Source organism: Dermacentor variabilis, chromosome 6 (genome assembly GCF_050947875.1).
Source record: "Dermacentor variabilis isolate Ectoservices chromosome 6, ASM5094787v1, whole genome shotgun sequence".
Classification (NCBI taxonomy): domain Eukaryota; kingdom Metazoa; phylum Arthropoda; class Arachnida; order Ixodida; family Ixodidae; genus Dermacentor; species Dermacentor variabilis.
This window is the reverse complement of record NC_134573.1, coordinates 108,151,421-108,166,375: the sequence shown is the minus strand read 5'-3', so window position 1 is coordinate 108,166,375 and position 14,955 is coordinate 108,151,421. Positions and strand designations below refer to the sequence as shown.

General features: G+C 44.9%; 1 protein-coding gene across 2 annotated transcripts in view; it reads right to left on the bottom strand.

The window, feature by feature from the left end:
- Positions 1–3,100: 3,100 nt before the first annotated feature.
- Positions 3,101–14,955, bottom strand: part of LOC142585002 (glutamate receptor ionotropic, kainate 2-like) — a 78,589-nt gene continuing 66,734 nt past the window's right edge. For both annotated transcript variants that reach the window (XM_075695422.1, XM_075695423.1), the window contains 3 exons: positions 14,181–14,406; positions 5,534–5,796; positions 3,101–3,926 (listed from right to left, as the gene is read on the bottom strand). In XM_075695422.1, the coding sequence (XP_075551537.1) occupies positions 3,702–3,926; positions 5,534–5,796; positions 14,181–14,406 (714 nt within the window). In that variant the 3' untranslated portion in view covers positions 3,101–3,701. The remainder of the gene's footprint in view (positions 3,927–5,533; positions 5,797–14,180; positions 14,407–14,955) is intronic.

The following is a 14,955-nucleotide window of genomic DNA, read 5'->3' as shown; positions in this document are numbered from 1 at the left end:
AAGTGGTGGTGACTTTCCGCACTTCGGGCAAACCGTTTACGCTTTACTGAGTAAACACATGTTCACTTACACCTCCGCGTATGATAGCCAACTGATTATACACTGTGAGAATGAACTTTATGTCTCTCCTTCAGTCATTTGACAGTGCTGCCTGGCGAAGCCGTCGGTGACATATATATAGAGCTGGTGTGTCCAATACCGTTAAACTAAAATAAATTAACATTTCCTCTGGAGCAGCCAGCACAGCGTCTATACAAATACGACAAACAGGTTTCGAAAATGTAATGCATAAGAAATTTCGTAGTTCCTGATTGCGCAAGAATCTTTATGTGTTAAGGTATTTGCGACTTCACTAGGTTCTTAAAAAATTAACTAGAAACCGTGAACCTTAACTTACAGGGGACTGAATAACGCAGCCATTAATTTTTCCGTATGCCAATGAAGCATTACATATGATTTTTCTGTGCGTCCGTGCGTGTGTGTGCGTGCGTCTGTTTCTGTGAGTGTGCTTGTGTGATTGTTTCTTGTGGATTATGTACCGTAAATGTCGATGTAGATGATAATCTTTCGCCTAATAAGACGCAGTAACGCAAAACTCTTACTGACATCGTATTCTGTTTTTATTTCACGTGAGAAGGACATAGTGCTTTCAAGAACGGCTGGAACGATACTGGCGTAAAATACTGCCGGTTTGCTCTCTTAAACTTGTGCTTGATGTCGCATACACCTCGTTTGGTTATTCGCATTTTTTTTGTATTTTTCTGGACACAACAGTGTCCTCGTTGGCAATAATGCAGGTCTGTTTAATGGTTACATGTACTATGGTTTATACTTCCTACGCCTGTCTACAGAATGAAGACGCGCTGTCATTACTTGTAGTGGTTTCATATGACAGCGCCACGAATAATTTTCTCTCCACGCACACGCTATGCAGGAATTCTATTTCTTGATTTTTACTGCAGCACACGAAAAAGTGAGGACCCGTGCACTACATTCACTGCTAGGTTTGCGGCTCGTACTTGAAAAAATTCATCACGGCCCACTCAAGTATTCTTTTTTTCTCGTTGGCTTCCTGCTCGCGGTTAAGATCCGTGTTATGCTCTCCTGATATTCTGCTGGAGGGCTGCTGCCTTCGTTCGGGAGTAGTTACTGTCGCGTGCAGAGACTCGTCTTCGTCGTTAATCTCAAATGTCGGGCGCACCATTAGCGCTGCCTTGAAGCGGTCGTGGAATGTAAGAATGTGTTTCGAAGGGGACGACGTCGCTCCGAATAACGAAAGGAAACGACACTGAGACTCCCGAGACAACATCACCTGCCATGCGTTCGCCACGGAAACTAAAGTTTTGTTTTTCTTGTACTCATCCATGCTCTTGAAGTTTCAGAGCATTCGCCGCCAGTTGGTGTTGAAGGCTGAGCCGCTTCATATTTTCTGATAAAGAAGAGCCTTGCTTTTTCTCGCAATTCTTTAACCACATTTCGTGCTCGGTGTCTTAACTCGCGTAGCACGATTGTTTTATAGAAGCGTTGTATAGATAACCTTCAACGCATGGTAGTTTAAAAGAATACTTTATCTCATATTCAAGGTTTTGTGTTCTTTAAAACAAAATGCGTAACTAAGTGCACACTTTCGCAATCTTTTCAATTGCAATGTATCAAGCCCATTTCGCCCTATGCTTACATCGTGTTTTACTACTTTTCGCAATACGTTACCGTGAAGTTTTGTCACCATTAGCATTTATTCATAACTTGGCACCCCTTTATTGCGGGTGCCCTGGTATATAGGGTGGTTGCATGCTAGTCCCAGGTACCGTGCGGTGCTGTAATGTATTCAATATTGTGGTGCCTGTTACTTTCACAGAGCCCTTGTATTGCTTTGAGACACTAAATGCAATGAACCATCTTCACGATCTTCGTAAGCATCGCACCGAAATTTCTGATCACACTGCTACCTTTGATTCACATTAGTATTTTTACGGGTGCGCTTTTGTTTCGACTGTACTCTACTGCATCGTCAATTTTTTTCGTCGCCAAATTGGATATGCCATTCATTTCCCTCTCTCTGATTAAGAAGTACCACTCTGCCAACTTTGCGTTATCTCAAGCTGTGGAAGCTTAGGGTAATTGACATTAATCTTTCATGCCCTTGCATGCGATTTCGGACTGTTTGGTTGCTTTTTGCTCACAATGGTGTATCAGTTCACCTTCCCTCTTACATTTGGAATAACGCGCTATATAGTCAGCTAGTGAGATCTTCAGAGAATTCGGTGGGGAGTACTACTTTGCAAGAACGCTCGTGTGCCGTGCTTTGCGCAAACTTTAAAGAAGACCAGGCAGTAGAAGTTGAGGTGAAGCTCTAAGACCCCTTCGTCGTCCGTCATAAATCACTGCTCTGCCGAGGAGGCTCTCAAGGTAGGCGAGGCGGGAGGAAGCGACCCACTAGTGCTTTCCCCCGCCCCTTCCCCTCTTCCCACCCCTTCGTAGTCCTCTTACTACCATGGACCATCAAGTGACTGGAGGGTTTGAGCGTGCCGATATTCCGGTATACGCCTAGGCGGTCGCATATTTCCTGGTAACCCGATGCTAGTAGCGACATGTTGTGAAGCTTCGTCTAGCCACAATGCCTTATGGATACGTTTTCTGGCTAGCGTATAGTGTTCTCGTCGAAAAAAAAAAAACACTTGATTTAAGGTAACATGTCCATGACTTTGCTGCTGCCGAAAATTTACGCCATCAGAGAAGCAGAATACACTTGCTTACTTAAATATTAGCTCGGAGATTCTCTGATTGAGATTTGTACCACAAGATGGTGCCGCAGGCCGGGCTGCTCGCATTTAAGACTTCACTTTCCCGGAAATCCGCAAGTGTCATTGCGTATACCAGAATACTAGAATCGCTAAAACTTTCTATTTAGTTAATTTGGGCACCAACAAAGAAAATGGAAAATTATGCTCTGCTCCTCTCCTCTCTCTCTTCCCTGAGCAGAAACGTTTCGCGCCACACCTGCTGTTTGTTTTTATTTTGCAACGAAGACAGTTTATGGCTCAACGCAAACAGTATTCTGCACCACGTGTCACAAATAAGAGTGAGCGCGCACCCAAAACACCTCAATATATATTTTTTTATTCAAACACAAATGCCACAGGTGCGTTCATTTCACTGTCTCCACACAGGTCCCGTGACACTTTCATACTGGCTCTTGATGTTGAGCTGATAATGAAAAAAAAAGGATACTTTGCGCGAATGCGCGATTCAGTCGGGCTGTGAGGCGCGTGTGATCGACTGAACCACTTCAGGCGCTGCACTCCATATCACACAGTTTTAACACAGTTATCGATTCACGCCTTCCGAAAGTTAGTTTCGAGGAAAGTATGTTTTGTACCTTCTGCACAAGGGTTGAGACGCCCGATAAATTTCGTGTATGCTTGGTTGGTAGTGTCTTTCTTAAAAGACTCGTTTTGGGGAATAAGTACATTTGTAACAAAGACAGAAGGCACTGTTTCCTGCTGAAACTCGAGCTTTTCTTTTACTAATGAGGGGAAATAAGAAGATGTCTTCTGCATCGCTTACCCTTCAGTAGAAACTGAATTTTGTACTTCTTACGTTTTCGACGCCAGTTATGCAGGCTCCAAGATTCAAATCGGCCCTTTATATGCAGGAATGTCGGGTGTAAGGCACTACTTTTATAAGTTTCGGGGAAATGTTTAAAATTTTTCTGCGCTCTTATTGTCACCGCGCAGAGCCGCTTTGGTCAGAAGAGCGTTCGCGGCTGGATTTATGCTGGTGGTGCTGTAGTTGATGTGGTGCAACGAGCTCAGTCCTATGCTGTTTGACAAGGAATCTTCTGGTGTCTTCTGGGGATTCTCCTTCGAACCCTTGCACGACAGGACCACCTTCAGTTCCTTCCAAAGCTCTATCCAAACAGCTTCCTGAAGGTAGAAACGAAGACAATGTTGACTTTGTAATTGAATAAGTCAAATATGACATCTCTATTCATCACATTATTAAAGTATTATTGCAATAATAATATTATTAAACTACACGTCTCTGTTGTGCAATTAACATGTTTTGGATCTGTAGTTGTTACATACTACATTAGGTTGTGTAAACACAACGCTTCTCAATGACAATGGGGACACGGCATTATCAAAATTAATGTTAACTTCCTTCTTGAGCCTTTTCTTCCTTTTTTGCTGAATTGTGAACGGCGAAACATGAGTAAAAATGTCAGCGAAGAATTTGATATTTACAAAATATAGCCATGTCAAGCTAGCAGAAAGCCAAGCATAGCTGAAACCATGCTTGTTAGATCTGTAAGTAGCGAGCCTTTCCATGTTTATACGACCGATAAAACTGCTATCTTTACTTCGTACAGCTGCCTACTAATTTGCTATCGCAATCGATTCTTCACCTTGCGGGTGAAACTGCGACTTTTTTTCTCATTCGTTTTCTTTGATCCCTGACCATATCACCTTAAGTAACATGCAGAGCCTGTTCATAAACTCTTATTCTCCTTTTACTTAGCTTCCATAGAAAAGTGGAACAGTTTTGCAAATATGTTTCACTTACTTAGTAAAGCGTATGTGCAAAGGAGTGTAAATTGACCTCTCCAAGTAACATTATATTTTTCTCTCTTCCTCTCTGCTGGCGCCCTAGTGCTCCTTTTAATGTATTTATCCATACTGTTACCTCACAGGTTCCAGAGCTTGGAACATAGGTTGAGTGGGAGGGATCGGCAAACAAAAGGGCATGGTATGGTTATGGACATGGTGGGGACATGGTAACATATAGCTTGCAAAATTTTTACTTTGAGAAAGGTACACAAATTTAGTATTCTAAAAACTTGAAATAATTTTCTCAGAAAAAATATTATTCATATAACACAGCTGTAAAGGAGAAATATGAAAGAAAAAAAAGAATAATCCTATAAATATACTCTGCTCTCGTACGACTTCCTGTGCCAATGACGGCAAACTACGAAAGCAAAGCAAGCGCATTTAGAAGAGCTCTTGAAAAACGTTCCGTATTGTCATCCCTCTCAGTTTAAGCAACCGGAAAATAAGGGAAATACGGGAACACAACGTAGTGTTTAATTTTACTCATTTTCTGATTCTCCCTTCTGCGTTTGGGAACATGTAAAAACATAGCGTGTGGAACATGCGATGATTCCCCAAGCATCCCTTCCAAGAAACGAACAGCGCCGTCAAGCTCTCCAGGAACACCTCGAACTGTAACCCACGTGCAGAAGTCCCAGCCGCCCTGTCCAGTCTTTCCCTTTATTGCCAAAGAAATGCCTTCATTTCCTGCATCATCCGCGGGCATAGCGACTGTAATAAAACAAGCTTAAAGGGTACTACGATTATTACAACGACTCAACGCAAGACCAATAACATTACCAGAACAGTTCACTCAGCTCATTCACGAAAACTATTGGGTCCGGTGTAATAACCTTAATAATACTGACGACACCTACAGAAACACATGCCACATTGCGCCCATTGCACACGCAACGCCGAATCGGGTCGCTCGCGCTCACCCTCTCTCCGTAGGGCACTTTCTTGATCTTCCAGAAGAACTCGAGGGTCACGATACAAATGGCGCCCGCGCAGCCGAAAATCAGCGCCAGGAAGACGCCGCCCACGTTCGAGAGGCCCATCTCGTTGGTGGCCGAAGCGGCCGCGTCGATGGGGCAGGAGTACTTTCCCTCGACGCGCCACCAGCGACGCTTGAGCATCTCCAGCTCTCCGCTCTCCTGCAGCCGGATTATGTACGAGGAGAGCACCGAGCGCACGGGTGAGCCTGCGACCAGGGTGTGATGTGGGCCCAGACGTCAGACAACAGACAGATTTAGTTCGGCTTTTCTGGCGTGGTACCGGGCTCAAAATGTCCACGCGCAGAAAGTTAAACGACGCATTACGTTTAGCGTCCGCACGCTGTTTCGCACATTTGGCGTTGTCGGCTGTGAATTACGTGAATAGAGTGGGAAATTACTATAGCGGTGGTATTGGCCGCCCGCAGTGAACTGAATTTGACGTTACTGTCGTGGAATTCACTTGGTTCGTAGCGAAATAAAGTGTAAAATGACTTTCGCTTAGTCTGGGGCCGCTTCGACGAAGGCATAATGGTCTACTTCATGGAGTTTTCAAGATCGGCTCTCATTTCGGACACTTTGAGACCTCACAAGATAAACTTCCCGGAAGACAACGCCGCCCATAGGTGAGGTGCATTGCAAATATTGCAATATACGTATACTATTTGTAATATAGATTGGGGAAATATGAGTGCCCTGCCCATTAACACGGCGCCAAACACTGTAAAAATATGTACAGAAATGCACTAGTAACATTACATCGCACCTCTTTGAGGTCCCACATCCATGACTAAAACCGCATTCACAACTCACAACGTTGTAATTTGTCATTCAGGGGCTGCACGTTCTGCCTTTTCGAAGAGTGAAGTGAAAATGACAGCGGTCAGGAGCACGCATGCTATATATATATATATATATATATATATATATATATATATATATATATATATATATATATATATATATATATATATATATATATATATATATATATATATATATATATATATACGCTTTTTTCCCCTTTTACACTCCTAAAGGCACCCTATTAAAAAAAGTGCTCGTCATCCACACTGTGGGAATCGATGTTATGCGAAGCATTTTTGCAGGTTACCTGGCATTGCTCCTGGTTCCGCAAAGCGATACCAGGCGGACCAACGCGTTTTTGTAAATTGCATAGTTACTCGTGTGGTACGCGAGCTACGTGACTGTGACGAGAGCAGCGCAACGACGATCACATTGAAGATGATCGTATGGTGGCGTATGGCGAGACTTATACGGCGTCCCCTCGGCAGGAGCGTACGACATGGCAATTGTTGGTTTCTACCCAGGCAACGCACGACGTAAGTGAATGTAACATGGAATGAGACGTCGTCAGCGACTACCTGTTATGCAATGGTACGTACCTATGGCGGTCTGCAGCGAATAAATCTTAAAACCAAATTAACTCTGGTGACCACAAACTCGGTAAAACACCAGACAATTGGTACGTTAGCGTGTTACGAGAAAAGTACTCAGGTAAGTAGGCCGGTCCCGCCTGCGCTGCAGTCTAACACAGCGCCTCCGAGCGAGAGCTTTCACGAAGAAAGAAGACGAGGAAGTGGCAGTGAGCTTTTTCGCCGAGTGTTTCAAAGAGCTGGCTGGCTTTCAAAAGACTGAAGTATGCGAGAAATCGTGGCTCCCAAGATTTTCGGCTCAGTTAAGCATGCGCAAATATAGACGGGATCATGCAAAGCCACTTCCTAGAGACTTCTCCCCAAATGTATCTTTTTCTCTGCTTGTGCCGTTCATTGACGTAATAAAAAAAATTGTAACCTAATAGTACGAGCACCAGGCTGCTATGCACGATAGCCGACCTTCGATTTCACCATGGTGTTGGGCTGTTGAGCACGAGGTCGCGGGATCGAATCCCGGCCACGGCGGCCGCATTTCGATGGGGGCGAAATGCGAAAACACCCGTGTGCTTAGATTTAGGTGCACGTTAAAGAACCCCAGGTGGTCAAAATTTCCGGAGTCCTCCACTACGGCGTGCCTCATAATCAGAAAGTGGTTTTGGCACGTAAAACCCCAAATATTATTATTATTATTCGATTTCACCATGAATTACACATTATTTTCTTTTTATTAATGGTGAGCCGAGGCAGGAACCTAGCTTCCTAGCTGTCTGTCTCAAACATTCAATAATGAGGGAAAAAATGACCCGCATTAAAAAGAAAACGAAGAAAGCTTTATTCCCACTGAGCGACTCTCTGAGCACTACCTTCACAGAAGGTCGCTGGATGCCTGCAAGCGCCTCGCTGCGGCCACGACAGGAATGCGCGCCGCTAAATCCTGTGCTCCTGCGATCCTCATGACGGACCGCCGATAAGCGTCAGTATTCCTTGAGCGTAGCGACGGCGTGTTCACGTTCGTCAAAGAGCTAATCTCTTCTTTCTGCAACGTGAATGGAAGCGAATGAAATCTTTAAAGGGGCCAGCCATGTCCTGCAATCGGTCTTCAAATTTCTCTTAGAGATCGTTGAGCAGCGCACGATTAGGCGTCCCGGAAGTCTCATATAAACTTCCGAGTGACTTCATCATCGGAAAAGGCCTGATCGTTTCCTGCCTTACCTATACGCCGCCAAAGCTGCAGTTTTGCCTTGAATCCATGGATGCCTTCGATAAATGCAATAATTGCATTGTTGATTGCTTTAAAGCATACTGGTAAGGCTGTTCAGATGTCCTGTGATGTAGGATTGTTATTCGAGGGCACTACTTCACTACTCCATAGCTTGGTGTCTTCATGTCCCTCGATTTTCATGAATGAGTCAATTTCATTGAACAAGTTAAAAAATTGCTAAAGCACTTTTGACCGACTCAGTCCTCGCACTTTACCCGCCGTGGTTGCTCAGTGGCTATGGTGTTGGGCTGCTGAGCACGAGGTCGCGGGATCGAATCCCGGCCACGGCGGCCGCATTTCTATGGGGGTGAAATGCGAAAACACCCGTGTACTTAGATTTAGGTGCACGTTAAAGAACCCCAGGTGGTCAAAATTTCTGGAGTCCTCCACTACGGCGTGCCTCATAATCAGAAAGTGGTTTTGGCACGTAAAACTCCATAATTTAAAATTTAGTCCTCGCACTTTGGTGTGGTACGCAATACGCATTATGTCGAGTGCCGCCTGTCTCTAACAAAAATACAAGAAACTGACGATGGTTCCCGCTTTCGAGCGTATAAAGCTTACTTTGCTGGATGCAGTGATAACTACACTATTTTATGACGCGGCTTGCAACACAGTGCCTTGGTACAGAGTGCAATGGACTGCAACGAATATCACGTTGAATCTAGCAAAGCTTTAGCCGTAGGCACCCGATAAGCCCGTTCTTTCCTACACCGTTTTTGGGATGGGGATGGGATGTGCAGAAGCTTCTGGCATGACAATTCCGTCCACTCAATCAATTTTTCAAGCACTCAGAAATCTTGACAGCAGTGGTTATACCTTTCTTTCACGACTTTCGTCAACACCTCCGATGAAAGTGGCACACTAAACGCCTCGCCCACTGCGACTAAAAACGCGAAGAAACCGCGGTGCAACTTGTTGAGTGGACGCCTATTTAAAGGTCCGCGCTGATCTCAACCGCACAGCCTCAAAAGTTGCCTTCATGCTGGCACAAACGGCATCTGATACTTGTAGCAGCCACTTCGTTATGAAGTCGGAGCCTCAGTAAATAGAAGGTTTTCGCTATCTGCTAGGAAATCGCAAAATTTGTTAGCACTACGTATTCGCTGTCATTGGTTTTTGTCTGGAAGAACGATTGTTGTTGTCAAGGGCTTATGTAAGATGGCGCAATGAGTGTTCGCATAGGCTCCCAGTGAATCCTTCATACTTGTCCCGAAAGTAAGGCCCGCCACTCACTGGTGCTGCACGGGCTGCACCCGAGAGTTCCGCGTGCCAAATGCAACCCACGGGCAGCGTGTTAGACACCTGGTCTAAAATGAGCTACTGCTTGTTTTTAGCGTTCCTTTAAGTCGCAGTGGTACCCATCTCCGCTGTGTTTGTGCTCAATGCGTGATATATCCTTACCGTATTTTAAGACTTCACCACGTGAAGACGCAACAGAGATTGTCGCACTATCCTTTTAAATGCTATCTCGTTATTGCAGAAAGAGGCTGCCATTCGTTTTATGAAAGGAATGCATAAATATTTTCTTTTTTCGCTTCAGCTTGTGCTCTTAAATAGGGGTCTTTATAAAGAAGGTGTCTTTTTTTACGTGTTTCCTCCGCTTCGAGCCATTAGGTACAGGTGCCCTAGAAAGTAAACGGAGCGCGGGAGCGCTGGCCTATCTGCATCTCCCGGTGCAAGCAGCGGTGTCACGAGCTACGTCGCATACGCACAGGAAATCTGTACGGTGTCTTTCTGTGTGCTTTGAAATCCCGCCAGATTAACGGCTCAGCTGAAGGAGTGCTCGTTCCAGCGGTGGACGCTAGGGGAACCTTTATGCACTCGCAGAAACCATTTATTTTCGTGCCCTTGACGGAAACAGCGGCATGGCCACTACGGTAATAGTCGCGTTTCCAACGAAACAAACAGCGCACAGAGGCAGGCGCCGTGCGTTTATCAAGCAAACGGTTTTGGCGAGAGCTGTTTGCATGCCACTGATAAATAGCTGTGGCAGACTCTGCAGCCCCCCCTAACGTCGACGTTGGAAGAAGTGCTCCTTCGCCTGAGCCACTGATGAGGCAGCGGTCAAAAACATATAGCAGAAACACCGCAAAATACGTTCGCGTTCGCACACTGCTGCCGCTAATACACGAATATGTTGTTCGGCCATCGATTGCACACTCCATTTACTTGCTGGGGCACCTGCACAAGCTTTGTCCTTGGGTTCTTGGCATTAGCATCTCGGCGAACATTTCTTTTCCAAAGACTACCGGACCGACATTGTTTTACTCAAATGTATCAAATGATGTATACTCTGCAGCAGTGTAGTAACGGCATTGGTCAAGCGACGTATGAACGGATAACCCATACAAAGAGCGCTAAAAAGTTGTTTTTTTTATGTTTTTAGAGACATAACGTGACATCGTTGGTCGGGCGCTTTATATTCATCTCTGCGTTTTTCTCACAATATTTCTTGCCTAAAAGCGGTCTATGCGGAAGATTGTAATACTCGATGATGTGCGGCTTACGCTATCCGATAAATTTCATAGTGTGTCTGGTTTTTATACGTGAAATATCTCTGGATGATATGTTGACAAAAGTTTTGATGTCCGACTTCCACATGTTAAAATTCCTTATTAGGGCAGTAGTGAATCATTAACGCTGTGACTGCACAAACATTTGAACAGCAAGCCTAATGAACATGCAGATTTAGTCCTTGTGTGCTTCTCAAAATGAATCGCAAACCCCCTACAAAAAGATTGGCGCGGTACTTTTATACGCCCCTGTCTAGCTACCTACAAGTCTTCACTGCAGGACAACACTGATACATGAAACCCCTTTCTAAATAGCAAGTTAAACGAAAACGTGATTACTTGCAAGAACGGACTCATGGAATAATGTTTTTTTTGCGTTAATAAAAATGGGGTCTAGTATACAAATAAAACACCTCAGTGCCCTTCCAGTCTGTGACGAATGATGGCTAGCGAAACTGTGTGTGTGGGCCCCTTAATGAAGAACTGCAACTCTGCCGTGCGTCGGCCCGGCATTGCACTATCTTCGGGATCGGCCCACGTAAGGGGAGTGCTTAACGCCTGCTTCAGCTCCGCCGGGGGTCGGCCCGGCATTGCACTATCTTCGGGATTAGCCCACGTATGGGGAGTGCTTAACGCCTGCTTCACTGCCGCCACGGGTCGGCTCGGCATTGCACTATCTTCGGTATCAGCCCACGTATGGGGAGTACTTAACTCCTGCTTCCCTTTCGCGGCGGGTTGGCCCGGTATTGCCCTATCTTCGGGATCGCCCCACGTATGGGGAGTGCTTAACGAATGCTTCATCTCCACCGCGGGTCGGCCCGGCGTTGCACTATCTCGAGGATGTATAGGGAGTTATTTGCTTACCATATAGACATGAAAATTTCCTTGGACGGTAGAGGTCGCTGTGAAAAGTTAGGGAGCCCGCAACACTACTGAGCTCTACTGCGAAAACACTAAGGGGAATACTTTGTGGGATTACACAGGGGTCTACATTGGGAAACTATTATGATTCACTTTTGTTTTCTAATGTAGGTGCCGCCGAGGTAGATGCTTCTGGATACATGTGGCAACATGCAATGGAGGCAAGCCAATGCGCGCATCCTTTTGTATACAAGTGCTTAGCCCTTTCACTCGTCGTCACAAACCGCTAAGCGCACCGCGCGAACTAGGCGCTACTTCGTCTCGCCGATAACACCTACTTTTGTTTAATAAAGGTAACGCCTCTGGCTGGCACTGCAAAACTTCCTCGATGTGGCATGGGTTCCAATCCACGTGCGGACAAACGCATTCCGAATTTCCTTTTGAAATTTCTTCGTTTACTATACCTCCAAATGTCTACATCATCACTTTCCATACATTATGACTTTTTCTGTACTCTACATCGATTTCATACATACTATAGTCCAATGTTAGCATTCCTGCCATTAAATGTACCAAGACCGCCGGACACCGGCAAAACACCCAATGAGCCAATTAGTGCTTACGCACTAAGAAGTATAAAGAAACAAAGAAGTGCTCTGTTTTATGTACATGTTATATAGTGTGCGAACATCAGCTGGTACGCCTCGTTATCAAACTAACTCCTTCTGGCGTCGCATGCTTTAACGAAATATTACCCTCATCGTTGAACAAGGGCTGCCATAAGGACTTTCGGAGTTATATTAATGTTGTTTTCTTATGTTCAATAGTATTAAGACTGCGGCCTCTATGCAGTGGAAGTTCATTTGCGAACATTTGCTTCACAACCACGAATACGGCAATTTCGTTGCAACGTCGACTGCATCTCAAGTAATAAACCTACATCGACACAAACCGCACAATTCGGATCGTAATTAAGCTAAAAATGACATGATGCGTTCATACACTCTCTGCAAGAGACGATTCATAGGACACACAGTGGGATCATATATTGTATTGCAACTTATTTTTCATTTGTCCGCCCAAATGTTAAATCAGTTGGTCTCGTGCCGGTCACAGTGTTTGCTTGATAAGGCGATAAAGAAATTAAAAAAAGGAAGATGCTTTGACGTATAGAGTTACACTTTATTTCACTGGCGCCATATTCTCTCATAATTCATCTCATTTTCATTCTCTCGCTATTCGTAACTGACTCGCTTGACGCCACAGCCTCGTCATCTATGAAATTGCCTACTCCACGCGGCGGATAACCAATGAATTTACCTTTAAGGGGCGCCATCTTTCGCCGGGAACTGCGTGAATTGACAAAACTAACGGACGAAATAACCCTTAGCATTTTCTTTTTTTACGCTTGTTATCATAGTTGGCTCGCAGAGGCTTTGTCGTTAGCTTCCACATCAAACTCTCCGTCCTTGCCTGGGTTGCGCTGACAAATGGTTACTGGAGTGAGGATTAAGTATACGCACTTGCTAGGCGTGGGTTTAAGGAAAAAAAGTATTGCAATTAATTAACTTTCACTAACATTTCATGTTTGTTCCCGTAAATTGGGTAAAATCTGGCACTAGACCCGAGCGAACCAACTGAAATATTCGCCCCACCACATTTCATGAACTCTGGAAAGCTACGGCCACAGCGCAACGGGGCGTCGAGTCACGGTAGCAATGCTACATATTAAAAACGCGTTCGCCTTGGCTCTTCTTGGTGTTCATCGCTCTTCCATCAAGCGCTCTGCGCGTCCTCTATTTCCCCCCAGTTCCTGTTTTATTTGCGCTTTACATGCCTTAAAATGTCGCCGTACCAACTGGCGAAGATGCAGATCCTAGTTCCGTATAGGAAAAGCGTTAAAGTTAAATGTGGGCCCTCGTTCAACTTTAACGTGTGAACCCCTAACGCAACTGCACGTCATTTGAAAATAGCAGACAAAGGGCGCGTGCTGAGTAAACAATACGACATTGTCTACAAGCACTTTTTTTATACTCTGTCAGGTAGAAAAAAAAATGCGCGAGGTTCTACACAACCCAATCTGAAATCAATTCGTTTATATACGTGCCAGCCTGGAAGACTGGCATACGCACAGTCAGTGCGATGCTGTGGTGAACCCAGAACATGTTTAAGTACTTAGTTTTATGCTTGACAGGCAATGCTGTGGAATTAGGATACGCAAGCACTGAAAGAAGAAAGAAATGAAGGGAGAAGTTAGCCAGAATGGAAAATTACATTTGCAGCCCTGCATCGCGGAATGCGAGAAGGTGGAGGTAGCAAGTTCAGAGAATAGATAAAGAGAGGTAGAGAGTCAAAGATCCCGTCACAGCATCACGTACATAACAATGCGCACCACTTCTGGCTGCAGCTGTTCCTGCAAGTTTGTTGTGCCTAATTAAAACATGTAAGAGTGCCTTCGTCGTCCCTCTTCTGTTGCTGTAAACTACCTCTGTTACAATATTGTTCTCTGTTTCTTAGCACAAAAAAAGGGTGCGACATAGATTGAACACACTATATACCGGGTGGTGTGGCAATGCCGTATCCCTTGTTGTCGAGCAGGCCTCCGATAGCCGTGAGGTTGCAGTCCCGTTCCACCTCGTACTCGATGGAAGAGGCCTCCATGAGGTAGGCGTAGTCACCCCGTTTGACCCTCTCCACACCCTTCTTGTTGCTCTTGGTGAACGCGGACGGCCTGGTCGCTTTCATCGTCGTCCACATCCGTTTGATCAGAGCATTGTCCGAGTTCTGCACCACGTGAGACGAGGTTGACGTGAGAAGCATGCAGGGATAGAGAATATTGCCAGGTTAACTTGGGCCAAGGTGAATCGTTTGATCTATCCTCTGCTTTTCTATGAATGGCATTTACTGACCGTCAAAGAAAATAGGTGGGTTGCTGTAATATGGAAACTTAATATAATTGATAGAGGCGAATATATGAAGCCTAGTTATGGAACCAGCGTCTCAACAAGCACTGAGGAAGACAAGTCTCATTGGAGAAATGATCAACTCCAGGCGGAGGCTTCCTTTGTTTGCCAACTATTGGTGTACTGAGTTTGAATAGTTATCACCGTTCGTAGTTACTATGACTCGCTTATATGGCTGACGCTTTAGTAATTATCACTGGAGCAAAGTGCAAAGAGATTGAGAGTGAGATATGAAGCTTTATGGTTGCTAAACGGTTCATGGGCAGGTGACCTCAATCAAAGATTCCGCGTTTAATTGTTCTTGGTATTATTTTATTACTAAAAAGAGAGAAGGAAATTTTTAAGCTAAGCGAAGATGGGGTCAATTCAT